Source organism: Chrysemys picta, chromosome 21 (genome assembly GCF_011386835.1).
Source record: "Chrysemys picta bellii isolate R12L10 chromosome 21, ASM1138683v2, whole genome shotgun sequence".
NCBI classification, from domain to species: Eukaryota; Metazoa; Chordata; order Testudines; family Emydidae; genus Chrysemys; species Chrysemys picta.
Genome location: NC_088811.1, coordinates 19,129,210 through 19,156,257, shown reverse-complemented (window position 1 = coordinate 19,156,257; position 27,048 = coordinate 19,129,210). Strand labels below are relative to the sequence as shown.

Below are 27,048 nucleotides of genomic sequence, written 5' to 3'. Positions count from 1 at the left end.
GTAGGTAGCTGTGCAGGTCCAAGGAGCAGCCACTTGTGTCTGTGCTTGTCTGTGGGAATGTGGGCTATGGGGGAATTCACAGGGAGCTGCGAAGTTGCAGGGTAGCAGTTACTGGCAGCTGTGTATCGGCGGATGTAGTGACAGCCAGCTCTCTAGACCTGAGGGGGCAGTAAGAGTTGACTTAATGGGCTGGAAGGAGCAGGAGGAACCATCTTTGTGGGTGTGGGGGAGCAGCCAGCTTCATGGGGCAGAAATTAACACCTGAATTATTTGAGGTGCTCACAGGCAACGCCAACTAACTCAACAAAGCCATGTCATGCAGGACACCATCTAGCACAAGTTTCTTCCTAGTGCTCCATGTCCCTTTCCCAGGAACCTCGCGTGGATCAAGCATGGGGCGTTTGCATTTGGAGAGAGGGTTTGTTGCTGCCTTTGATCAGTGCTGAGGCTCTCTGGGTCTTGTGAGAGCTTGTTCTGTTGCCATGTCCCTGCCACCATGTTCGAGCAGCCTCTGAAATGCAGAAGACAAGCAGATTGGCAGTTGTCTATGTGGCTCATTTCCATGCCAGTCTGTCTCACGTACACACATACCACGTGGCGTTTCTCAGGACTGTGGGGTTCCTGCCCCAGTGGGGGAGGAAAGTGTTTTGTGCCATTTGGTTTTTTCCGTCAATCCCAGTGTAGTAGTTCCAGGAACGATATCAGCACTAGAAATGTTCTCCGATGCCATTGTAATCCCTGGAAGAGAACTGCCATCCGGGGCTATGCGGGCAGCTGGCATGTGCCCATGGTAGCCCTGAGTCCCTAGAGATGGGGGGTGGTTTTTGTCCTGTCCGTTGCTGACTTCCGCCATTAGCTGCTTCCTTGCATGACCAGTGAATGGAACAATCCTGAGACCTGGTTCCCGGTGCTGAGCACAAGAGAGTTACCCAGCGTCGCTGCTACTCCTGGCCATACCCCCCGCTCCCGCACACAGATCTCTTGGCTGCAGCCTGCCTTCATGCTCCTGAGGAGAACAGAAAAGAGAAGGACCCCAGCCAGGAACTCCAAGCAGGCTGCACTTCCACCTCCTGCCACTACCAAAGCTGCCTTTCCTTCTCCAAATCGCTTCCCTAGGCAGAGTTCTAGCCCCCATCAACACCAACCTGGACACGCAGAGTGGCTGATCCTTGGCTATCATTTCCTTGACAGGCTCATCTATCATTTCTGCTACCCTGCCAGCTTATTAGCAGATGTTATTCTGTTCCCAGAGGATAAGCGGGAGGTAAACAAATGGCCCAAGCTACAGATGGCTTGGCAGAGCCTGCCCCACACTCTCTCTTATTGATACAAGACTGCCAGCTCCAGAGACCTCCCAGTGCAGGCAGCGGCTGCCAGGAGGCGTCAGGAGCTGGGATGCGGAGAGGGGGAGCTGCAGCACCACGCTGGGATGTTTGGATGGGCTGTGCCGGAAGCAAAGCCACCGATTCCAATCACTGTGGTGGGACGCGCGGAGCAGAAACCACATGATGTTGGTATCATTATAAGACTATAAGAATGGCCAGACTGGGTCAGAGCAAAGGTCCATCCAGCCCAGAGTCCTGTCTGCCGACAGTGGCCAATGCCAGGTGCCCGAGGGAGTGAACCTAACTGGTAATGATCAAGTGATCCCTCCCCTGCCGTCCATCACCACCCTCTGGCAAACAGAGGCTAGGGACACCATTCTTTACCCATCCTGACTAATAGCCATTAATGGACTTAACCTCCATGAATGTATCTAGTTCTCTTTTAAACCCTGTTAGAGTCCTAGCCTTCACAACCTCCTCAGGCAAGGAGTTCCACAGGTTGACTGTGCGCTGTGTGAAGAACTACTTCCTTTTATTTGTTTTAAACCTGCTGCCCATTAATTTCATTTGGTGGCCCCTAGTTCTTATATTATGGGAACAAGTAAATAACTTTTCCTTATTCACTTTCTCCACACCACTCATGATTTTATATACCTCTATCATATCCCCCCTTAGTCTCCTCTTTTCCAAGCTGAAAAGTCCTAGCTTCTTTAATCTCCTCATATGGGACCCGTTTCAAATCCCATATCATGTTAGTTGCCCTTCTCTGAACTTTTTCTAATGCCAGCATATCTTTTTTGAGATGAGGAGACCACATCTGTACACAGTATTCAAGATGTGGGCATACCATGGATTTGTATAAGGGCAATAAGATATTCTCCACCTTATTCTCTATCCCTTTTTTAATGATTCCTAACATCCTGTTTGCTTTTTTGACTGCCGCTGCACACTGCGTGGACATCTTCAGAGAACTATCCATGATGACTCCAAGATCTCTTTCCTGATTAGTTGTAGCTAAATTAGCCTCCATCATATTGTATGTATAGTTGGGGTTATTTTTTCCAATGTGCATTACTTTACATTTATCCACTGTGACAGACCCAGACCAGTGGGGTACAGGAGTCTGGTAGAGGGCAAATATTCTGGTCACTGGATGAGTAGTTTTCTGTTCCCTGAGTGACCAGAGCAGGGGCTGCAGTAGAGTAATCAGGAACCTGCTAGAACCAGTTAAGGCAGGCAGGCTAATTAGGACACCTGGAGCCAATTAAGAAGAAGCTGCTAGAATCAATTAAGGCAGGCTAATCAGGGCATCTGGGTTTTAAAAGGAGCTCACTTCAGTTTGTGGTGGGAGTGTGAGGAGCTGGGAGCAAGAGGCGCAAGGAGCTGAGAGGGTGAGGGTGTGCTGCTGGAGGACTGAGGAGCACAAGCGTTATCAGACACCAGGAGGAAGGTCCTGTGGTGAGAATAAGGAAGGTGTTTGGAGGAGGCCATGGGGAAGTAGCCCAGGGAGTTGTAGCTGTCATGCAGCTGTTACAGGAGGCACTATAGACAGCTGCAGTCCACAGGGCCCTGGGCTGGAACCCGGAGTAGAGGGTGGGCCCGGGTTCCCCCCAAACCTCCCAATTGACCTGGACTGTGGGTTCTTCCAGAGGGGAAGGTCTCTGGGCTGTTCCCCAACCCACATGGCTAATATCTGAGGCAAGAAAATCCGCCAATAAGCGCAGGACCCACCAAGATAGAGGAGGAACTTTGTCACACCACATTAAATTTCATTTGCCATTTTGTTGCCCAATCACTTTGTTTTGATCTTTTTGAAGTTCCTCACAGTCTGCTTTGGCCTTAACTATCTTGAGCAGTTTAGTATCATCTGCAAACTTTGCCATCTCACTGTTTACCCCTCTCTCCAGATCATTTATAAATAAGTTTAATAGGATTGGTCCTAGGACTGACCCTTGGGGAACACCACTAGTTACCCCTCTCCATTCTGAAAATTTACTGTTTATTCCTACCCTTTGTTCCTTGTCTTTTAACCAGTTCTCAATCCATGAAAGGATCTTCCCCCTTATCCCATGACAACTTAATGTATGTAAGAGCCTTTGGTGAGGGACCTTGTTAAAGGCTTTCTGGAAATCTAAGTACACTGTATCCACTGGAACCCCCTTGTCCACATGTTTGTTGACCCCTTTAAAGAACTCTAATAGATTAGTAAGACATGATTTCCCTTTACAGGTGGCATTAAAATGGCTGGTTATGGGTTTAGAAGCAAGTGTATATTTCATGCAAGTGTATGTGCTTTGAGAGCCAGAGGCAGAAGCGCTTTGTGTTAGAGATTTCCTACACACACCCCGATGGTTGTCATGCATATGTGCTCCATGCGTGTGTATGCATGTGTGTAGAGGAGGAAGTGGACCCACATAAACATTCCTCACTCTAGTCCCCAGTGCTTTAATTACCCTGGTCGCCGTGATCATCCCAGGTCCTGCACTGACTTTGTGGCACTGCATCTTAGCTAGAGCTGGGCTAGTAATTCACAACGCCTTATTGGATGAATATTTCTGCTTTGGGAGCAGACTGTGATTTCCCCAGAGGTGGAGGTCCGTCCGTGGGGAGGGATGGGTACATTGGGTTCGAATAGCAGCTCCTTCACAATCCTCTTCTGTGAGTGGCAGAAAGATAGAATTCAAGCTCTTTTGACCAGATTGGACAGATCAGTCACATGATGTCCCTACTCCCCATTCGATGAACAAACCTCTCAGCATGAGGGTGCCCAACAGAACTTGACATTGGCTTTCCATGAATATTCAGTCATAGTTACTGGAGACCTGCCATTTCCCGCCCTAGGAAGGGAGCAGAATGTGATCGTTTAAGGATTCTAATGACTATATTTGGCCGTGTCCCCCGAGCTCTGGTCCTGGCAGCCCCAGGTCATCAGACTCTAGGGATATATGGAAACTCAGGGAATTCAACCCAGTCCCTGTCCCAGTGACCCAAGGAACTCACTTTCTCCTCCTGTGGCAGTTCAGATCAGTGGAAACAGTTTAGAGCCAAGCTTACTGGTCTCCAGACTAGGATACACTGCCAGGCCTGCCTGTGAGCCCAGGAAGGGGTGAGCTGACACGGTTTATGTGGGAGGGGTGATGGAACAGACAGGAGTGTTTTGTGACTACTAAATAAAATAAATTAATTAATGGAGATATCCCATCTCCTAGAACGCACCTTAAAAGGTCATTGAGTCCAGCCCCCTGCCTTCACTAGCAGGACCAAGTACTGATTTTGCCCCAGATCCTTAAGTGGCCCCCTCAAGGATTGAACTCACAACCCTGGGTTTAGCAAGCCAATGCTCAAACCACTGAGCTATGTTCTTTGCATACAGCTGTCTGTCGGCACACCTTGTGCAGCATTGATATACATCAAAATACATCCCCATGGTCTCCTGGGCTACTCCCCAGAGGGCTCTCCCGAGATGGACATGTCCAGGAGCACTGTATAGAGCGGGAGAACTTTGCTATAGGTTGTTTGGACCATTCTATGGAATTCTTCTCCTGCTACAGGGTGGGTTAAATAACCTAGAGACGAGATCTCGTTCTTTATTGCATTCTGTAGGTGTTAGAGCAATGTCTGTGGAGCCTGTTAAATTCTTTTACCCAATGGCAATTTCCTGCAGGTTTGTTCTTCTCACCACTAATCATTGAGTGAGAGTCTGTTCCCCCACACTCTATTGGCCTGCGTTTCCTAGCAGGACCAGAGCTGTGGGAGTGGGACATCCCAATAGGTACGGTAACATGCTTTTGATCGAATAGGTGCCAATTCAAGGACACAGTCATTATCTACACGGTCTCCCACAATGCACATATGGGAGGACTGTGTAGCCCACAGAACAATCCATATGTTCTACTACATGGACTCCTGCTCTAGCATAGCCTGCCACAGAAGCCATCTTGAGTGTACACACACACACACACACACACACACACACACACACACACACACACACACACACACACACACACACACACACACACACACACACACACACACACACACACACACACACACACACACACCATGGCCCTGAAACAGGAACCGTCCAATACACATGTCCTGGCTCCATCAGAGACATTGACCAAGATCCCCTGGTCTGCTCCGGGGACTTTATGCATCCTAGTGATGACAAGCAGCCGCATGGATCTGGCCGAATGTCTGACCTGTGTCACAGCCAAGACACCATCGCACATTCTGGCCTAGTGCTGTGTTTCGTTTGGAGCATGTATAAACAGGGGTAATTTAGCATAATTTTCCCCTTGACTACATCTAAAATAAATGTGACTCATCGCCACAGGTAATTAACATTTCTTTACAACATTAAATTCTAAATGATTACAACTCCTGCTCAATGAAAATTTGTCATGCTTTGTGTTCCCATTTTTCGTGGCCAGCTGTCTCTCCAGAGCTGATAAATGGGAGCAGCATGCAGTGACAAATTGGCTCTGACTTCACCGCCCCTAATTTGGGGGATCAGCTCCGGCTCCTTGGTCAGAAAGCACAAATCCAGAAGATGAGCAACCTCACTAACGCTGCCCGCATGAGCCCTGCCAGCTCAGGACATGAGTGAGTGCATCTCCCACAGCTGGGGAGTGGAGCTGGGAGGAAGGTGCATATGGCCCTCTGCACTGTGCAAACAGGCACAGAGAGGTGAAGGCCAAAGGCCAGATATAGGTGCCTGGAGCAGCATGGCCAGGCCCCAATGTTCAGAAATCATGAGTCAAAATCCACAGGATTGGCTCAAGACTCACAAGAGTTCCAAAGAGAAGAATTGTTGGTGCTTTGCCTTCTGGGGATGGGGGGGGGGGGGCGGCGTGCACAGGTCATGCTTTCCGGCTTCTCCCTACCACCAGGAGGGCTGGAAACGTTCTTTTGTGACATGAAAGCTCAGTTTCTCATGCACTGCCATGTTTTAAGGAAAACAACAGATGTCACCAGACTCACGATGAGATTGCCAGAGTTGGCAACGTTGCCCAAGCCAAGCCCCGCAGGCATGTAACTGATGTGCCTCAAGCCTGGCTCTGTGGATGTGGGGAAAGCAGTGGATGTGATATATCTTGACTTTAGCAAGCTTTTGATACGGTCTCCCACAGTGTTCTTGCCAGCAAGTTAAAGAAGTATGGATTGGATGCATGGACTATAAGGTGGATTGAAAGCTGGCTAGATTGTTGGGCTCAATGGGTAGTGATCAACGGCTCGAGGTCTAGTTGGCAGCCGGTATCATGCGGAGTGTTCCAGGGGTTGGTCCTGGGACTGGTTTTGTTCAACATCTTTATCAATGATCTGGATGATGGGATGGATTGCACCCTCAGCAAGTTCGCAGATGACTCTAAACTGGGGGGAGAGGTAGATACGCTGGAGGGTAGAGGTAGGGTCCACAGTGACCTAGACAAATTGGAGGATTGGATAAAAGAAATCTGAGGTTCAACAAGGACAAGTGCAGAGTCCTGCACTCAGGATGGAAGAATCCCATGCACTGCTACAGGCTGGAGACCGACTGTCTAAGCAGCAGTTCTGCAGAAGAGGACCTGGGGATTACAGTGGATGAGAAGCTGGATATGAGTCAACAGTGTGTCCTTCTTGCCAAGACGGCTAATGGGACATTGTGATGAAGTGGGGCTGTTCTTAATGTTTCCTCTGAATATTGTGTGGGTGCCTCGGTTTCCCCTATGCATTTCTTAAGTTTCTAGGGAGTGAGATTGTTGCAGAGCAAAGGGCCAGTGTGCATAAATGGCTGGCACTCTGTCTCCTGGCAGCTAATGGCTGGGGCCCGTCCCCCGTGCAAGATGATAGCTAAAGGTGTTGGAGAACAACGAGATCAGGTGACCTCCTGGCCCCGGGAAAGGAACAAAGCAGAGGAGGAGGGGCTGGAGTGGGTTTTCAGTTTGGAGCTGGCTGGGAAATGGAGGGGAGCCCAGACAGGGCTCTGGCCTCCCTGGGGTCCCCCAAGATGGACCTGACTGGGGGGATCCCGTTGTCTGTACCGGCAAGAGCTGTTTTGGACTGTGTTCCTGTCGTCTAAATAAACCTTCTGTTTTACTGCCTGGCTGAGAGTCACGGTGAATTGCAGGAAGCTACAGGTGCAGGGCCTTGTCTCCCCCACACTCCGTGACAGACATATTGGGCTGCATTAGTAGGGGCATTGCCAGCAGATCGAGGGAAGTGATTATTCCCCTCTAGTTGGCACTGGCGAGACCACTCCTGGAGTACTGTGTCCAGTTTTGTTCCCCACACTACAGAAAGGATGTGGACAAATTGGAGAGAGTCCAGTGGAGGGCAACGAAAATGATTCAGGGGCTGGGGCACATGACTTACGATGAGAGGCTGAGGGAACTGGGTTTATTTAGTCTGCAGAAGAGAAGAGTGAGGGGGAATTTGATAGCTTCTTTCAACTACCTGAAGGGGGGTTCCAAAGAGGATGGAGCTAGGCTGTTCTCAGTGGTGGCAGATGACAGAACAAGGAGCAACGGTCTCAAGTTGCAGTGGGGGAGGTCTAGGTTGGATATTAGGAAACACTTTTTCACGAGGAGGGTGGTGAAGCACTGGAATGGGTTCCCTAGGGAGGTGGTGGAATCTCCTTCCTTATTGGTTTTTAAGGCCCGGCTTGACAAAGCCTTGGCAGGGATGATTTAGTTGGTGTTGGTCCTGCTTTGAGCAGGGGGTTGGACTAGATACCTCCTGAGGTCTCTTCCAACCCTAATCTTCTATGATTGATTCTAAGCCGGGCACCCAAAAATGAAGGCATTCAAATTAGGGTCTAAGTAACTTGCTTCGGGTCACACGGGGTATCTGGCGGAGCTGGGATAAGACCCTAATTCTCCCAGCCAGAGCTCTCAGCGTGGTACCTGGCAGGCTTCATAGCACATTGAAGCTCAGTCAGGCTCGCTGTCCCATACTCGTCAGGGTGGGGAGCAGCAGCTGAGGCAGGGCGGGGTATGGTGGCGGGGGAGGGAGAAGACCCTTCTCCGGCAGCTTTGAGCCCCTGTTGCCATCTTCATGTTTCTAAGGAGTTGCTCAGGAGAAGCTGACCGTAGCTTTGGGAAGAGGGAGAGCTGCTGGAAGGACACGCTTTGCAGAAGGAGGGAAGGGACTAGAACTGGCCCATAGCTACTGTGCTCTTCTGCTCCCTCCTTCCCTCTCCCCGCCTCACCTGTTACCCCAAAACTACTGTCAGCTTCTCCTGGGCAATTCTGCTCCTTCCCACACAGGCTTGTCTGCCCTTGGTGAGGAGGAGAAGCCAAAGCTCCCAGCTGTCCCTCCGCCTTGCCTTGCAGTGCCAACACAGCCCAGGGCATACAACTCAGCTGCATCCCGCTGAAAATATTGTTCTGCATTTAATCAACAAGGATTGGCCAATCTCCATTGCCAGGGGTAGCAGCCTGCCTAGCACTTGGAGGGAGGAGCCCAGGTTGCAGCAGGAGGGCAGAGTTTGGAGGAGGCCCCAGGAAGGCAGTCTGTGTGCACATGGCTGGAATGTCAGCTGCATTGGTTGCACTGCTGGAAATAGTTCTCTTCGGAGTTTAATTTTGTTTTACGAGCATGGAGGCCTCTCATATTATTACCCAGCATGTGGTACATGAACCATATGGGGAGGCCTGTAGGGGGTGCTATGGTGAGGAGTAGTGGAGTCCTGGACAGGCCATGCCTCCTCCTCTAGCAGGGAATTAATTCCCTGCCCTCAACTTGCCTGGGTGTCTCGCCTACTTTGTGCTGCTGCTCGGCCCACTCCCCTGCCTCGTGCTGGGAAGCAGCAGCTGGTGGACGGCACTAGGAGGCCACTGTAGCCAGCGGCAGGGCAGAGCCAGTCCGGAGCCTGGGTCAGTTTCATGCAGAGGCACGTGGGGACTCAGAAGCCCCCACCTCTGGGCTCTCCAGGGCTTCTAGAAGGGACAGGGAAGAGCTAGCGAGCTGGGAGGTCCCTTTGGAGGGGCAGGAGTGGAGCTTTCTCACAGAGCAAGTCTCTTTCCCGTAGGGACATTGAGCTCAGTGTCTAGATATGGGATTTACCAAGCCAGTGGCTGAGTCTGCGCTGGGTGCTGCCTTCTGACTGCTTCCTTTCCCCCTCTCCTCTAGCCTGCGAGTTGGGATTTTACAAGTCAGCCCCTGGTGACCAGCTGTGTGCAAAGTGCCCCCTGCACAGCTACTCAGAGAGCCGGGCTGCACAGGTGTGCCGCTGTGACAGCAGCTACTACCGGGCAGCACAAGATCCCCCGTCTGCTGCCTGCACGCGTAAGTACCTGCCCATCTGCCTCGGACTGCCCACCCCCTTTCCACAGCACGCAGGGAACAGAACACGAATCAGGCTGGCTATAGCAGCAGAGGGAGATTCCCATGCAAGTGGGAAGGGCCAGAAGGTCGGTGAGGGAGTATCTGTCTGTGGGACAAGAGGGACCTCGGCACTACAGGGGTGAATGTGTTAGAAACGTCGGGCTGGAGTCCTGGCCCCACTGCAGTCAGTGGGAGATTTGCCATGCTCTGTGCGTGTCTGGGACGAGCGCTGTGACTGTACCTCAGGGGTGTTTGTGTTGTCCTGGAGGCATGTCTGCATTAGGATAAAGGTGTGCGTTTCCGTCAGTATAGCTCACATGTCAAAGCTACAATGTGCCTTGACTTCACAAGGATTTTAAAGCATGTAAGCTGTCGTGTTTTAAACCCGTCTTTTTCTTAGTGTAGATGGGGCCTGTCTCTCTGCATGTGAATGCCATGGATTCATAGATACATAGATTCCCAGGCTAGAAAGGACCATTGTGCTCATCTAGTCTGATCTCTTGTGTAACACAAACCAGAGAATTTCCCCCAAGGTCATTCCTAGAGCAGATCTTTTAGGAAAAAAAACCCAATCTTCGTTTAAAAGTTATCAGGGATGGAGAATACACTGCGACCTTTGGTAAGCTGTTCCAATGCTTAATTACTCTCACTATTAAAAATTTACACCTTTTTTCCATTCTGATTTTGTCTAGAGTTAACTTCCAGCCATTGGATCATGTTAGACCTTTCTCAGATAGACTGAAGAGCCCATTATTAAATATTTATTCCCCATGTAATTACTTATAGACTGTTATCAAGTCACCCCTTAATGTTCTCTTTGTTAAGCTAAAGAGAGTGAGCTCTTGGAGTCTATCACTGTCAGGCAGGTTTTCTAATCCTCCAATCATTCTTGTGGCTCTTTGAATCTTCTCCAATGTATCAACATCCTCCTTGAATTGTGGGCATCAGAACTGGACACAGGATTCCTGCAGCGGTCATGCCAATGCCAAATAAAGGGTAAAATAACCTCTCTGCTCCTACTCGAGATTCCCCTGTTTATGCATCCCAGAATCGCATTAGCCTTTTTGGCCACAGAGTGACACTGGAAGCTTGTGTTCAGCTGATTATCCATCATGACCCTCAAATATTTTTCAGAGTCCCCCACCCTGCCGTATGGCCTGCAGTCTGTGTTCATAGAGCTATACATTCACATTTAATCATGTTCAAATGCAGGTTGTTTGCTTGCATCCAGCTTACCAAGGGATCCAGATCGCTCCATATTGGTGACCTGTCTTCATAATTATTTCCCACTCTCCCATTTTTTGCGTCATCTGCAGACTTTATCAGTGATGATTCTGTTTTGTTCCAGGTCACTGATAAAAATGTTTAAATAGCATAGGGCCAAAAACAGATCCTTGCGGGATTCCACTAGTAAAACACCCACTCAGCGATGATTCCCCATTTACAATTACATTTTGAGAACTATCAGTTAGCCAGCTTTTAATCCATTTAACGTGTGCCATGTTAGTTTTTTAATCAAAGCATTATGCAATACCAGGTCAAACATCTTATAGAAGTCTAAATATATTACATCAACACTATTACCTTTATAAACCAAATTTGTAATCTTTTTTAAAAAAAGAGATCAAGTTAATTTGACAGGATCTATTTCCATAAACTTATGTTGATCAGCATTAATCATATTACCCTCCTTTAGTTCTTTATTAATTGAGTCTTGTTTCAGATGCTCCATTATCTTACCTGGAATTGATGTCAGGCTGACAGGCCTATAATTACCTAGGACATCCCATTCACCCTTTTAAAATATTGGTACAACATTAGCTTTCTGCCAGTCTTGTATAACTTCCCTGGTGTTCAAAGACTTACAAAAAATCAACATGATTGGTCCACCCAGCTCCTCAGCCAGCTCTTTTAAAACTCTTGGTTGCCAGTTTTCCGGACCTGCTGCTTTAAAACGGTCTAATGTTAGTAGCTGCTGTTCAACATCCTTCTGAAACACTAGTGGAATTGAAAGAATGTTATCATATGATATGACTACAGCATCTGTTTTATTCCAAATACAGAAAAGAAATATTTATTGAATGTTTCTGTCTTTTCTCCATTATTATTGATCATTCTACCATTTCCATCTAGTAACGGACCAATACCTTTGTTCGGATTCTTTTTGTTCCTAATATACTTTAAAACACTTTCCTGTTTCATTTTCCCTGACTCATACCCTAAAGTGTTTGCTTTTGTCTCCATTCGCGTCAGGATAAGACGTGCTTTCCCACGCAGTTCATCCTGTCCTCTTTGCAGTTCCGGTGCTGTGCAGGGAAGGGTTGGATGTGATCAGGAGTCGCTGACATGTCGCTGTGGAATGCAGGCGGTTTTCATTCCGATTCTGCATGTGACATATCAGCGAACAGCACCCACTGAAGCAGCAGTCACATCAAACCCACTGCATGGCAGGACAGGCTCCCCCAGAGAGGCAGCCGGATTGCTGAGTGGCCTTGGTCAGTCTGTGACAGCTTGGTGCTCAGACTGATCAAATGGGTGCAAGCCAGGCCTGGGGCCGGCTGATGATGGGCAAACACCCCACACTGCTGTGCCAGCACATCTTCATCTGCAACCTGTGCCATGGGATGAAGTGATCCCTTGGGCTCTCCCAAGCTAAGCAACGTGAGGCTTGTCCAGCCCGTGGCTGGGAAGCCATTCTAGTGGCAGCAGAGAATGGTGTGAGTTACTGAGTAGGGGGTGTGCTCTCCCCTCAACTAGGGTCTGGCGTGGGAGTGCTGTGGTGGAGGGTGGGTGACAGACTCTCTCCTCTGTGTCAATGCTGACCCTGGTGTTCCAACATGCTGCCAGGGGCTCCTGGATGGGAGGGAAAACAGAGGTTCTGCCCGAGACGTCTTGGCGTCCCCCTAAACCAGTGAAGGGTCTGTGAGCGCCTTCCTTGTAACAAACCAAATTAAGCTATTTAAGGATGCATCCCAGAGACACCAGGAAACATCAGTGCCCAGTGAAGAAACCCCTGAGCATCAGAAGAAGAAGATAAAGTGTAATATAAATAACATACTGGTCAACTCAACCTACTGTATATGGATAACTGAGTGTGCAATCGACTACAGACACGTTATAAGGACGGATCACTAGTCGGGCCAGGTCTAACTGTTATTTAAATTGTATATTATTAAGCAAAGTGAGTTCATGCATACACCTATAGTTTTAATTCTTTCTCAGTGAAATATGGTTAAATTTGGTTATTGTGTAAAAGCGAATATATCACTTCTGTATACTATTTTAATTAACATAATAGTACCTTATCAGGAATGCACAAAACTCGAGGGCTGGGCAAAAGACTATTCCATAGTCTGGTATCTTTCAAAACAGTAGATTCCAAAATCTAGATGGAATTATTGGTTACATTTCAAGATTTTCTGAATCTGAATATCTATTTGATTTGCAATGTGCATACATTGCTGAACTGTTTAATCAGACACAAAGCAAGTTAACAAACTAATTGCAGCAAGTGATAAAGGCAAGGAAAAACCAGACTGGTAAAGACATTATTTTTACTGCTTATGGGAGTTACATGGTAACTACCACAACCAACTCAATTGAAGAAGGAAAATTGCCTGACCTCGTTAGTGATGAACAGCTAATTAGTATTGCCCTCAGCGTATAGTAAAAGCTGTGGCTAACCGGCAGTGCGTTGAGTCGTGTGGACAAATTCCCTTTCAGTACCAGGCATAATTCGGGTTGAGTGACACAGTATCTTAATGGAGATAATGTGTTGTTAAAACAATCTTGCTCAGTGCCTGGTTCCATGTACATTTCTTTGATAGTTTCACTACCAGTATTGGAGCCTGGCACAGGAATATTTAATAAATTGGTTACTGATCATTCAGTAGGTTATCTGGAAGACAGCATCTACAAGAAACAATTGGCTCTCCGTCAACTAGCAGTGTATCACGTAGCAGTGCAAACCTGAAAAGCACCTCAGACAGCTTTCAGTGGTAGTTGTGTTAGTCTGTATCAGCAAAAAAAAGAGTCCTTGGGGCACCTTAGAGACTAACAAATTTATTTGGGCATAAGCTTTCATGGGCTAAAACCCACTGCATCAGATGCATGAAGTAAAAAACACAGGAACAGGTATAAATACATGAAAGGATGGGGGTTGCTTTACCAAGTGTGAGGTCAGGCTAACGAGAGAAATCAATTAACAGCAGGATACCAAGGGAGGAAAAATAACTTTTGAAGGGGTAAGAGAGTGGCCCATTACAGACGGTTGACAAGAAGGTGGGAGTAACAGTAGGGAGAAATTAGTATGGGGGAAATTAAGTTTAGGTTTTGTAATGACCCAACCACTCCCAGTCTTTATTCAGGCCTAATCTGATGCCACAAGGACGCCTCATTTTTTTTGCTCACACAGCTTGTTATGCCAAGGATGCCTTTGACATTTCAACTCATGTGTGTGGTCACAATGGTTCAGCCCAGTAGGAGACAGAGAAGCTGGCCACTACTGTCTCCTGCTCAGGAAGGCTTCCCAGCAGGTGCTAACCAGCAGGAAGGGTAACCTATAACATGGGTGGACAGTACTGTGTAGTAACTAATTACAAGAAGTTTGTATATGGAGGCCTCACTTGTAAAGTCACCACTCCACATTTCTGTTTTATCCCTCATGTACCTAGCACTGTGGGACACACTATAATAATGTCTATCCCAGTTTTCAAAATGAATCTATTATCCAAAGTGAGCACCAATGAAGTTAAAACTTACCTACCAGTTTTAATGTGCATATTAATCACTTTAAATTTAAAAACATTACTAGACAGAACCACACATTCAGATTAGCAGTGACATGCACAAGGTAGAACAAGCCTTGAAAAACCTTATTCATGATGGGGATCTTAAAATACTGATTTCCCACACCTGGATAGCAGTTGCATTTAAGGCTTTGCTTGTGTTACATGGTGTCTTACTTTTAGCTGTGATAATTATCTATTGCCACTTATGGAGTTTGTTAAAACACTTTAAATCACATATAAAGGCCCTCACCACTAATTCATACATTCATTTGGAAAAGCTGTTGCCTTGACAATAACAATGATCAAGGCAACAAGTGGGGGCCCTGCTAAATAATATATGCTGGCTAGCATATACATATACATCATATTAATAAAATGTATTATCTGCACCATACATATATGTATATTAGTATGCACTGAGCAATAACATTAAGCACAAATATTGTAACAGCGATATAGCCCAAACCAACCTATACAGTAATCCTGTTCACATAGGCTAAGTATCCCATAACTCCTTGCATTTGCTGAAGTAAGCATTTGGCATAAACGGGTAGGAAACTTGTCAAAATCCAGAAACATCAATTTGTTCTATTTAGTACCAGCTAGGGAAGTATCTTCACGGACCAGTACCTGGAATGCTAGTACACAAAACAAAGCTAAGGGAGGAACAGAATAGCAAGTTAGGGAAGTGGGACAAACTGCTGGCTTAAACTGTAGTGACATGTCACTTGTAAAATCATCATATAACTAATACCAGCTGCGATGTGTGACTTGGGGAGTGCACCTTCTGCGTGAGGTGAATGTACCATCGCTGCACGAGGCTGCTCTTTGGAGACTGGTATTGTATAGAACCTTTTCCTGTACCAGATTAATAAACCGGACACATTGGTCATTTAGTCTCTTGAGTATACTTCATAACACACCAAAGTGTGGTCAAGTAATTGACTCTGCAATTTATCAACAATCCTATTCTAGTCAGGTTCTCACACTGCATGGCACCCTCAGATCAGCCTGTATCTGGTTGTGTTATTTCCTTCCCTCCCCCGCCCCCCCCCGCCACACACCCCCAGGGCATGGCACCCTCAGATCAGCCTGTATCTGGTTGTGTTATTTCCTCCCCTCCCCCGCCACACTGCCCCAGGGCATGGCACCCTCAGAGCAGCCTGTATCTGGTTGTGTTATTTCCTTCCCTCCCCCCCCCCGCCACACACCCCCAGGGCATGGCACCCTCAGATCAGCCTGTATCTGGTTGTGTTATTTCCTCCCCTCCCCCGCCACACACCCCCAGGGCATGGCACCCTCAGATCAGCCTGTATCTAGGTTGTGTTATTTCCTCCCCTCTTCCCCCCACCACCACACTGCCCCAGGGCATGGCACCCTCGGATCAGCCTGTATCTGGTTGTGTTATTTCCTCTCCTCCCCACCCCGTCACACACACCCAGGGCCTGGCACCCTCAGATCAGCCTGTATCTAGGTTGTGTTATTTCCTTCCCCACACACACAGTCAGGGCATGTCAGTCACTCTCTAGTCAGCCAGTATCACTCTGTTCTCTCCCATGGATCACATCACCTTCCCATGGGCTTTCCCCCCCCCCCCCCGCCCGAGCACAGCACCCCACCAATCTGGATGAATCTCTGCTTCCTTTCCAGGGCCCCCCTCTGCTCCTGTGAACCTGGTCTCCAGTGTGAATGGCACCTCGGTGACACTGGAGTGGGCTCCACCCCTGGACAAGGGGGGGCGCACTGATATCACGTACAACGTGGTCTGCAGGCGCTGCACGTGGGACCTGGGCCAGTGCGAGGCATGCGGCGGTGGGATCCGCTTTGTTCCCCAGCAGATGAGCCTGGGGCAGGCTGCCCTCACCGTGGCCAACCTCATGGCCCACATGAACTACTCCTTCTGGGTGGAAGCTGTCAACGGCGTGTCCAACCTCAGCCTGGAGCCCAAGAGATTTGCCGTTGTCAACATCACCACGAACCAGGCAGGTAGGAGGAGCAGATACCCCCAGGAGGCTCGGCCCACGGCAACTGATGTGAACAGCTCCCCACTGGGCCCAGCTGGACCTTCTAAAGGCCCCCCGAGGAATCTGAGTCCGCCCTGGCTTTCCTTATGCTCAGAAGGAGAATTAGCCGCAGTCACTGTGTGTGGGGCCTGTGACAAATGCTGGCTTGCCATGGTGACCATGGTAGCTCCCAAATAGGCATCTGTGAGAAATGGCCCTTGTCTCCTCAGCTGGCGTGGCAGCGGCGCTGGGGAGACGGGGCTGTCTGGGGCTCACTGCTGAGCCGCCGTCTGCAGACGCACGCTTTGAGCGAGCGAGGAATTAATCTTCTTCGGTTCGCTTTCAGCCCGTCACATTCCGCTTCGTCGCCACCTCCCCAACACCCTGGCCGTTCAGCTGTGGCCTCACGCTGGGCTGCTCCAGTTCCACAGGAGGCCGGGGCGCACCGGACATTTGTTTATTGACAAGGAACACTAAGTGGAGCATGAACTCCTAGGTCTGCTCCTCGCCTCCCTTCCCAAAGGGCCACGCAAAAGTTCATGCTCCGTCTAGTGCTCCTTTCCCATCTCACACAAGGGCCAGCACCTGGCAGGTGCCTGTGTTGTTTGCTTGGGAAAGTCTCTTTCAGGCATATCTTGTCTTTTCCAATCCCTTGCTGAGAAACAGCCTCTTTCCCCAGGAAGCAGTTCCCCACTTCGGCCCAGAGCAGGACCTTGGGGCCCCTCTCCAGTGCAGGGATCGGCTCTTGGAGCGTTACATGATGAGGCGCCTCAGGGCTTGCCTACGCTCACAGCACTGCTGAAGTGCTTGGTGGAGACGCTCCCTATGCCGACAGAGAGCTCCCATCCGCACAGATACTCCACCTCCCCCAGAGAAACCCTCCCATCTACACAGCCCCAGGGCTAGATCGGTACAACTACGTCGTTCTGAGCTCCACACCTCCGACCGACGTAGTTATACTGATGTAAGTCGGTAGGGTAAACCAGGGCTCATTCTGCTCTTGTGTACAAGTGTCAGCCGGGAATAACTCCAGAGAAATCAAGGGAGATGCCTGGGTCAGCTCATAATAAGGAAGAGAGGAACAAGGCTTTTTATTGCAAACTGTCTCCTGCAGCTGCCCAGGCTCCCAACTGACACCCCCCCCCCCCCCCCCCCCAGAGGACATCCCCCCCTTCCCCTGCTCCTCCTGCCGGCCCCGCCCCAGCGTTATCACACCGATGCTAAGGGGACGGGCACTAAATGCCTGCAATGGCTGGCTGCATAGACAGATATTGAACGCTCCCTAGTTAGCTTTTCTCGTAGAACAGGTGCAGCTGGGAGCAGCAGAAGCAGGCCGGTTGGAAAGAACAGAGGTTTAGCCGTGTGGCTGGAGGTGTTTAAAGGGATGCTGCAATGTAAAAGAGGCACCAACCTGCAAAGCAGAGAGACGTGGTCAGTGCGATAGTCAGTGGTCGTTCTCAGTCATCCCGACAGCTCCATCACTCAGAGCACCACTCCGGAGAGGGGCCAGATGGGGACTGCCAGATAGACCATACTCTCTGGACTGACTAAGCCCAGTCAATCAATCTTTACTGAGCTCTCCGGGGAATCTCACCAATCCCTGGAGTTCAGGAGCGCCAGGGATTGCTGTGAAGTGCGGAGCCTCAGTGCTCTGCCCGTGGGGATTGCCTTGACAACTATTCCCTTCTGTTGTGTCCAGCAGGGCTTCCTGGGGCTGGGCCACCTTCCCCATGGCCTCTGTCTTCACTAGGGATTCTGACCTCGCATCGCTTCCAGTTAGTTAATATGGTCACACGGGCCAGTCTGGACGCTCCCTGAATGTTCCCCAAGGCCTGTCTACACATAGTTTCTGTGCTGCTTTAACGATACTGTGATCTAACCCAATCCAGTGGTAGCGGTTCAAAAGCTGGGAGTTGGGCAGCTCATAGGCTGATCCCTGGGGTCAACCTTATGGCCAGGAAGAGACATGTGGGGAGTGTCCCCAGGAGCTTTGACAAAGACATTAGCTGCACAGACTCGTTCTTTGTGTGTGCATTAGAGCGAGAGGCACCAGGCAGCCCAGTCGAAACGTGCGCTTTACTGCAGCACAGCAGAGTGTGGCTAGTTGAGGCCCCACCAGGGATTGACCTCCATGAGCTACAGTGCGGTAAAAACGACAGTGGGAATAGCGCAGCCAGTGCTACCTGGAGTTACCATTTCAGCACCCAAACGCCACAGGCCCCATCCACGCCTGTATTCTGCCTCCAGCAGGGGCTGCAAGTTGAGGCTTTAGAAAATGGCAAGACCCTTTCCCTGTAATGAACCAGCCAATTGGGCAATGCTATAGGTGGGTGAACTATCCCTTCCTGGCCCCCGCTCGGCGCCTGCATAGTTACAATGTTAATGCCGATCGTCATGCAGTTCTCTGGCCTTTTATCTGTCTGCTGAAAGCCTGGGGCCGGGAAGCCCACCGGCAGATCCAGGCAGGGTGAGGAGGTTTCCCTTTGTTTGATCTCAGTTCGCCAGCCTTTGCAGTGATGCCATGGGACAGTGCTTCCCGGGGGCACAGGCCATAAGGCGGCCAGGCCTCTTGGGTAACCAGTGTTATGATGCATCCTGGTCCATAGCTAAACCACTAATGCAGCTGCACTGAGAGAGGGGGTGTGTGTGTGTGTGTGTGTGTGTGTGTGTAATGTTACTGCTCACCCCCCACCACCTGTAAAACTGGAATATTCCATTATGACTACCGATCCTCCCACCTGGCACACCAATAGGGCATTCCATTATTGCTGCCCCGAAAAATGGAATATTCTATTGCTATCTACCCAACAAAACAATGGGGTCCATTATTGTTGCCCCCCCCCCCCATCAACTGAAAAAATGGAATATCCCATTCTCGCTCTTCCACCCACCCAGCGTAACAAGGGTCGTACATTATCATTGTCCCCATGCACCCACCGTAACACATCGTCTCTGGATCGAGCCCCTCCTCGGGAAGAGAATTTCGGTGAGCAGGGGCCCCTGTAATCTAGCCGGCAAAGGCACAGCAAGGTCCGGTGTCTGGAAGCTGAAGCTAGATACATTCAACGTGGAAATGGGTTAATTAAGCCCTGGAACAGCTTGCCTAGGGATGTGGTGGATTCTCTGTCATTTGGGGTCTTTAAATCGAGAGTGAACATCTCTTATCTCAGTGCTCTGGGCTGGATGAAGGAGCTCTAGGTGGGGGTCTCTGGCCTGGGCTATGCAGGTCAGCCTGGATGATCAGAATGGTCCATCCACCCACAATGACAGTGGAGTCTTTCATTGGTGCGCGCTCCCTCTGTGACAGTGGCATGTTCCATTGTGCCTCCCGGCATCCATCCACAACGATGGAGTGAAAAGATCGGCAGCAGCAGTGAGTGTGCCCGGGGCCCGAGGGTGCCAGCTGTGCCGGTGGGGGGCTCTTCCTGCCACTAGCACATAGCCTGGCCTGGCCGATGATTAGCTAGACAGACTTGAAAAGGAAATCAATCACTCTGAGCCCAGCTGGGCTCGTCTGCGCTCTGGTGCCATGGCCTGGGCTGGCAAGGGTGTAACCGGGGCCCCATTGACCAGAACGGTTTGTGAATCTGCTCTACCAAAACAGAGAGAGCAGTGCCCACGAGGTTGCTGCCCCTCCTCGCTAGGGAGCAGAATGGAGTTCTGGGACAGATTGTGGGGGAGTCTGACGAGTCAGTGCTGTGCCGGGGCCCCGGGCAACTGGACAGCAAGGCCCTGTCCTCTGAGCGTTTGCCTAGGGACCCCAAGCTTGGGGCAACGGCTGGCCTCTGAACAGGCTCCGGAAGTGCCCGAGATCCAGGGATTCCCAGTCTGCAGCATGGCTCGCTCTCTCACTGGAGACAAGTCCAGTTTCTGATGTTCTGTCATCTGATGTTCTCAGCCCCATCCCAGGTGGTGGTTCTTCGCCAGGAGAACACGGGTCAGAACAGCGTCACGCTGCTGTGGCATGAGCCGGACCAACCCAACGGCATCATCCTGGAGTATGAGGTCAAGTACTACGAGAAGGTAACAGTGATCTGCTGGCCCAGCCCCCGCAGCCTGGCCAGGGTGCATTAAGCCAGGGTTATAGCTTAGGCATGATGTAATTACTGTTACCAGCCAGACACATCGAGAGGGTTACTGCCAGGCTCTCCCCAGTCCCTGCGCTGTCTCAGTGAGATCTTTGCCTTGCTCTCCAACAGGACAAGGAAATGCAGAGTTACTCCACGCTAAAATCCAAAGGCACAAGTGCGACTGTCTCTGGGCTCAAGCCTGCAACCCGCTACATCTTCCAGGTTCGGGCCCGGACCTCTGCTGGCTGTGGGAGGTTCAGCCAGATGGTGGAGGTGGAGACCGGGAAAGCAAGTGAGTGCACGAGAGGAAGAGGATGGGGAGAGAGCGATCGTGTGTGCATGGGCACGAGGGTTAACGTGCAGCACCCAGACGCACAGCACTTGGTCAGTGGGCTGTTTGTCTTGGACTTCAGCCGGAGCGGGATCCGCTGCACAGTCAGTGGGAGGCTGAAGGGAGAGGAGTAAGCGAACGGGGAGGTGAGGCAGAGTCAGAAGGGAGCGGTGGTTCTGCTGTCCTGGAATCCAGGCTGGGAGTGCCAGGCACTGATGTTGGTGCAGCAGCTGGCATCTGGGTGGAGGGGTTTGCTTGAGGGATTATGAGCAGCTGAAAATGGATAATGGCACATGATAGTGTAAGCGGGTGTGAGATGGGGAGGGAAAGCTGGGGGTGGGGGAGGTTTGAAATCTTGGGCCTGGGACACTACACTGCAGACTAGGAGAAGGGCAGAAGAGACCTCATTCGGTCTGCCTTCCCTGCAGAGCTAGCCCACCATTTGCACACAAACCCCTCTGACCTTCAGGTGGCCACTGACACGTCCCCAGAATAGAGGACTTCCCCCCATCCACCGCCTGCATCCCCCTGCCCTTCTGCGTGGGCCCACCCCTGGCTGCATCCCTCTGCACGGAGATGCCGCCTCCACCCCTGTTCCCACCAGTGTCCTCCTGCATCCAGTTTCCTCCTCTCTCTTCTCGTTTTCCCTGGACAAAGGCATGTGTGGTGCTGCGTCCCTCCCGGACAGGGCCACTGCTCCACAAAACGAGGACTGTCTGGGTTCAAATGGGACGAGTGGCCTCCCGAAGTGGGATTGCTCTTTGCAGTGAGGATGCAGGTGAAATCACTGCGGCGTGACAGTCCTCCAGGGCATTCCCACAATCCTGCCGTGTGCCCAGAAGGACAGACAGGTTCTCCCATAATGCACTGGGAAAGACTCGCAGAGTGTCCCAACTGACTGCAGCAAAGAACCACGGACAGGCCCCCAGAAATCCTAGCGACCCAGTGAGGACATGGAAACCCAGGCAGGGTTTTGAGGTGCTCGCTGCTCCCTGCAGGAATTGCCGAGTCGCTGTGGGGGGAGGAGTGACACTGCGACCGTCAGACAGAGGGACAATTCTCCCAGGGCTCCTCGCAGCTTGAGAAGCGCCATTGCAATGATTAGCGCAAGGAAGTGGCAGCCAGCATTCCCGGGTTCTGCACTCACCTCTGCCATGGGTTTGCTGTGCCCAGGGGCGGCTCTAGGCACCAGCACAGCAAGTGCGTGCCTAGGGCGGCAAGGGGGGTGGGCCTGCTGGTCTCTGTGAGGGTGGCAGTGAGGTGGCCTTCGGCGGCATGCCTGCGGGAGGTCCACCAGTCCCGCGGTTTTGACAGCAATTCGGCGGCAGGTACGCCGAAACCGCGGGACCAGCAGATCATCCGCAGAAATGCCACGGGACCGTGGACCGCCCACAGGCATGCCGCCGAAGGCCGCCTGACTGCCGTAATTGGGGCGGCAAAAAACATAGAGCCACCCCTGGTTGTGCCACACTGGCCGGTCCAGCTCCATGCCTCGGTTTCCCCATCTGTAAGGAGGTCCCTGCACTGGGGGACAGGAAGATTAATTCCTTTCCCATCAAGATCCTCAGTGGAAGGTCTGGCGGTGGGGCAGAGTGTTATATATTACGGAATGTAGGTTTACAGGGGGTGGGTTAGTGGGTGCTCACACCAAGCACATGCGCCTTGAGTTCCCCTTCTGTGATGTTTCTCTTCCAGTAGCTCTCAGGTACGACACCATGACAATCATCTGGATCTGCCTGACCCTGATAACTGGCCTTGTAATCCTGCTGGTGGTTCTGATCTGCAAGAAGAGGTAGGAGACCCGCGGCGGTCACTGCATGCTCAACTCAAAGACACGTCCTGTTGGCTCCCCCTAGAGCTGGGGCAAGAGGCTGCGTTTGCGCCACACCTGGGGATTCTGTTCCATCTGCCTGACAGGGAGTGGAGCATCGCTGAGCGCAGGGGTGGTGGAGACAGAATGGCAGGCAGCAGGAAGCAAACCAAGGAAATGTTCTAAGACAGCATTTCTCAAATGCGGCCACTGTGGCCGCATGTGACCACCAGGGGTTTTTCTTGCGGCCACAGCCTCCTGGGCAGTGATTGGAGGGGGGAGTGGCAAAGCATTCACCCCTTCCCCAGTGCCACCAGTAGGGGTTGGGCCCTGCCCCCCTCTAGAGCCACAAACAGCAGAGGGTGAGTTCCCCCCTTTCCCGGGGTAGTGGGGCTTGGGCTTCTGGCTTCTGCCCTAGGACATTGGGTGGCAGGCTCCGGCCTTGGGGTTTCGGGTTCCAGACGCAGGGCTTTGGGCTCTGGCCCCAGGCTCGCCCCCCTCCCCATCACCCATGGCCCCCGCTGCCTTCCCCAGCCCTCCATTGCCCCTGGACCCCGCTGCCTGCCTACCCACCTGTCCATTCAGAGCTTAATTTGTCCCCTAGCTTGCCAGGGCTGAGTAAGTCTGCTGTGAAAAGCGAGATTAACAAACCTACAAATATCAGTTTTCCCAGGAGCAGACTTACTTAGCTAGCAAGTCTTAAAAACAACAACAAAAAACAGCCACCAAAACCCCAAAAGAAACAACAACAACAACAAAGAAAGGAATGTACAAAGCACCTTATTTTGTTTCTAGTCTGCTTAGGTCCAGTAAAGAATAGAGACAACTGTACATTATTTTTATTATTGAGTCTGAAAAAAACCCTGCATAGATAAATTACAATGATTTGGACCTGGATATGTGTATATTTATTTGTTTTTCCTCAAGTTAATTAAGTATTTTAGGAAAAATTGTCAGAGCAGCCACCAGCAAGAGTTGGTGGCCGGAGTCTAAGGCCACCAAAAAAGTCTTGGGAGAACCCCTGTGCTAAGAGACCAGAGTGGTCCTGGGGAGAGTTAGCTCAGATAGACAAGAGCAGGGCTCCCGGTCACCTCAGGAGAAGGGGGACCTGGAGCTGAACTGCAGTAGGCCTGTTGGGAAAGCAATAGTCTGGTAGCACCTTGCTAGTACCGTGTTTTAGTGTCCGTATAAGGCGGGGTAGTCAGTCAACAGGCAGACCATGGGCCAAATCTGGACTGCCAGACACTTTTGAACATACCCTGAAATCTTTTCATTTATTTATTATCATTATGGGTTTGTTTATTATTTTCTCTGAAATCTGGACTGTGACTGTACCTTGGCCAAGACATTTGGACCTTGACAAAAAATAATCAACTACTGCTGGGGTAAGGGTTTTTTTTGTTTTTTTTTTTGTGGCTTCTGAATCTCAAGACCCTAAGTGGGAAGAAACTGCCTGATGATACCTTGTCACTGTTGAGCATTTTAAAATACGAGCACTTATCACAAGCCAGGTGGCAGTGAAAGCATTTTCATTGAAGTTCAAATATTTTTAATGGAAACTGCACGCTAATGTTTTGTGCTGGAGCTAGGAGGTACCTAGGTGCTGTCTGTATTACAGTTGGTATTAGCTGTATACCTTTCTAGTACACGCCCTCCTCCCCCAAACTGAGACAGAAGGCATATTCTTCCTGTACTCTCTGAGCATGCTCACAATAAGTTCTTACATCTTCACTCATGTGAGTTAATTTTCAACTACTGGACAATTATAGACATCAATAAATTATAAATCAAACACTCGCCACACACCAAACACAATACAGGAGATCCACATAGACAAAATGAAGTCGAGGATTGCTGCAGATGCAATATACAGAGAAGCCATAAGTAAGAAACTAGACCTGTGCATTGATCCCTTAAACGCCACTAGGCACAGTAATGAGGCAGTTCTGGTGGGACCCTACTGAGAGTGCCAATTCAGGACAAATCGCTTAAAACAGGGCAGTTACAGCCCAAGGCTGGGGGTTTTCTACCTCTAAGGCAAACCAAACCAGCCAGACAAAGAGGACTTTGGTCTCACCCCACTGGCTAACCACAAGTTACACAAGCAATTCCCGTAGACACTCCAGTTTCCCAGTATCCCCACCAGGGCCACTCGTTATGGGGACAATGGTTATGAAAACCAATACCCCATTAAAAGAAAAAAGGTTCTCCTGATCCCAAAGGATCAAGCCCCAGACCCAGGTCAATATACAAATCAGATCTTACCCACAAATCACGCTGTTGCCAATCCTTTAGAACCTAAAATCTAAAGGTTTATTCATAAAAGGAAAAAGATATAGATGAGAGCTAGAATTGGTTAAATGGAATCAATTACATACAGTAATGGCAAAGTTCTTGGTTCAGGCTTGTAGCAGTGATGAAATAAACTGCAGGTTCAAAATCAAGTCTCTGGAATACATCCTCAGCTGGGATGGGTCATCAGTCCTTTGTGTAGAGCTTCAGTTTGTAGCAAAGTTCCTCCAGAGGTATGAAGCAGGATTGAAGACCAGATGGAAATGAGGCATCAGCCTTTTATAGTCTTTTCCAGGTGTAAGAACACCTCTTTGTTCTTACTGTGGAAAATTACAGCAAAATGGAGTCTGGAGTCACATGGGCAAGTTCCTGCAGACTTTGCTGAGTTACAAGGCGTATCTGCCTTCTCTCCATGGGTCAGTTGTATAGCTGATGGTCCTTAATGGGCCATCAAGCAGGCTAGGCAGAGCTAACACCAACTTGTCTGGGATGTCTCCCAGAAGAATCATAGAATCATAGAATATCAGAGTTGGAAGGGACCTCAAGAGGTCATCTAGTCCAATCCCCTGCTCAAAGCAGGACCAATTCCCAGCTAAATCATCCCAGCCAGGGTTTTGTCAAGCCGGGCCTTAAAAACCTCCAAGGAAGGAGACTCCACCACTTCCCTAGGTAACGCATTCCAGTGTTTCACCACCCTCCTAGTGAAATAGTTTTTCCTGATATCCAACCTGGACCTCCCCCACTGCAACTTGAGACCATTGCTCCTTGTTCTGTCATCTGCCACCACTGAGAACAGCCGAGCTCCATCTTCTTTGGAACCCCCCTTCAGGTAGTTGAAGGCTGCTATCAAATCCCCCCTCATTCTTCTCTTCTGGAGACTAAACAATCCCAGTTCCCTCTCCTCATAAGTCATGTGCTCCAGACCCCTAATCATTTTTGTTGCCCTCCGCTGGACTCTTTCCAATTTTTCCACATCCTTCTTGTAGTGTGGGGCCCAAAACTGGACACAGTATTCCAGATGAGGCCTCACCAATGTCGAATAAAGGGGAACGATCACGTTCCTCGATCTGCTGGCAATGCCCCTACTTATACAGCCCAAAATGCCGTTAGCCTTCTTGGCAACAAGAGCACACTGTTGGCTCATATCCAGCTTCTCGTCCACTGTGACCCCTAGGTCCTTTTCTGCAGAACTGCTACCTAGCCATTCGGTCCCTAGTCTGTAGCAGTGCATGGGATTCTTCCGTCCTAAGTGCAGGACTCTGCACTTGTCCTTGTTGAACCTCATCAGGTTTTTTTCGGCCCAATCCTCTAATTTGTCTAGGTCCCTCTGTATCCGATCCCTACCCTCTAGTGTATCTACCACGCCTCCTAGTTTAGTGTCATCTGCAAACTTGCTGAGAGTGCAGTCCACACCATCCTCCAGATCATTAATAAAGATATTAAACAAAATCGGCCCCAGGACCGACCCTTGGGGCACTCCACTTGAAACCGGCTGCCAACTAGACATGGAGCCATTGATTAGCATAAGTTTGAAATACAGACAGTTTAGAGCCAATATTTATAACTTTAACTACAAAACTGATAGACACATGTAGACAACATAATCATAACCAGCCAACCATCACCTCATCTTAGACACCTCATTTGACCCCCTTTATACAAGATTTGGTGCCACTATAGGACTTTGGTTGCAACCATGTTCTATATGGTCCCAGATTCTATCAATAACGTTACAGGCACTCAGAGGCAATAGTAAATATTGGCAGGGTAGAGTGGCACAACCATCAGTGTAGATAACTCACTTACAGCTGGAATTTTCCAAATGCATGAATCGGAACATTGCTGGCCCGCCCCCAGGGTTCTGTGACACAATACCGAGGAGAGCAGAGACACTGGCCGTGCAAAATGCACGGGTTGGTCCAACAAAGATATTTGATGCTGAGCTTATCTATTGAAGGCTTACAAGCAAGTTCATGAGAGGTTGAGATCAAGAATATTTTGACAGGTGATTGGTTCCTGTACCGACATCAACATTCAACAGTGTGATGCTGTTGCAAAAAAAGCAAACATGATTCTGGAATGTATTAACAGGTGTGTTGTGAGCAAGACACGAGAAG

At 49.9% G+C, this 27,048-nt stretch overlaps 1 protein-coding gene across 2 annotated transcripts in view; it reads left to right on the top strand.

Moving 5' to 3' along the window:
• The window catches only part of EPHA8 (EPH receptor A8), a 129,170-nt gene that overhangs the window by 82,188 nt on the left and 19,934 nt on the right, over positions 1-27,048 (top strand). Inside the window, exons 4-8 of one of the 2 annotated variants that reach the window (XM_065574947.1) lie at positions 9,441-9,596; positions 16,076-16,411; positions 20,327-20,451; positions 20,628-20,790; positions 22,528-22,621. In XM_065574947.1, coding sequence (XP_065431019.1) covers positions 9,441-9,596; positions 16,076-16,411; positions 20,327-20,451; positions 20,628-20,790; positions 22,528-22,621 — 874 coding nt within the window. Of the gene's footprint in view, positions 1-9,440; positions 9,597-16,075; positions 16,412-20,326; positions 20,452-20,627; positions 20,791-22,524; positions 22,622-27,048 lie in introns of both variants that reach the window. The other variant, XM_008169872.4, reaches the window with a different exon arrangement.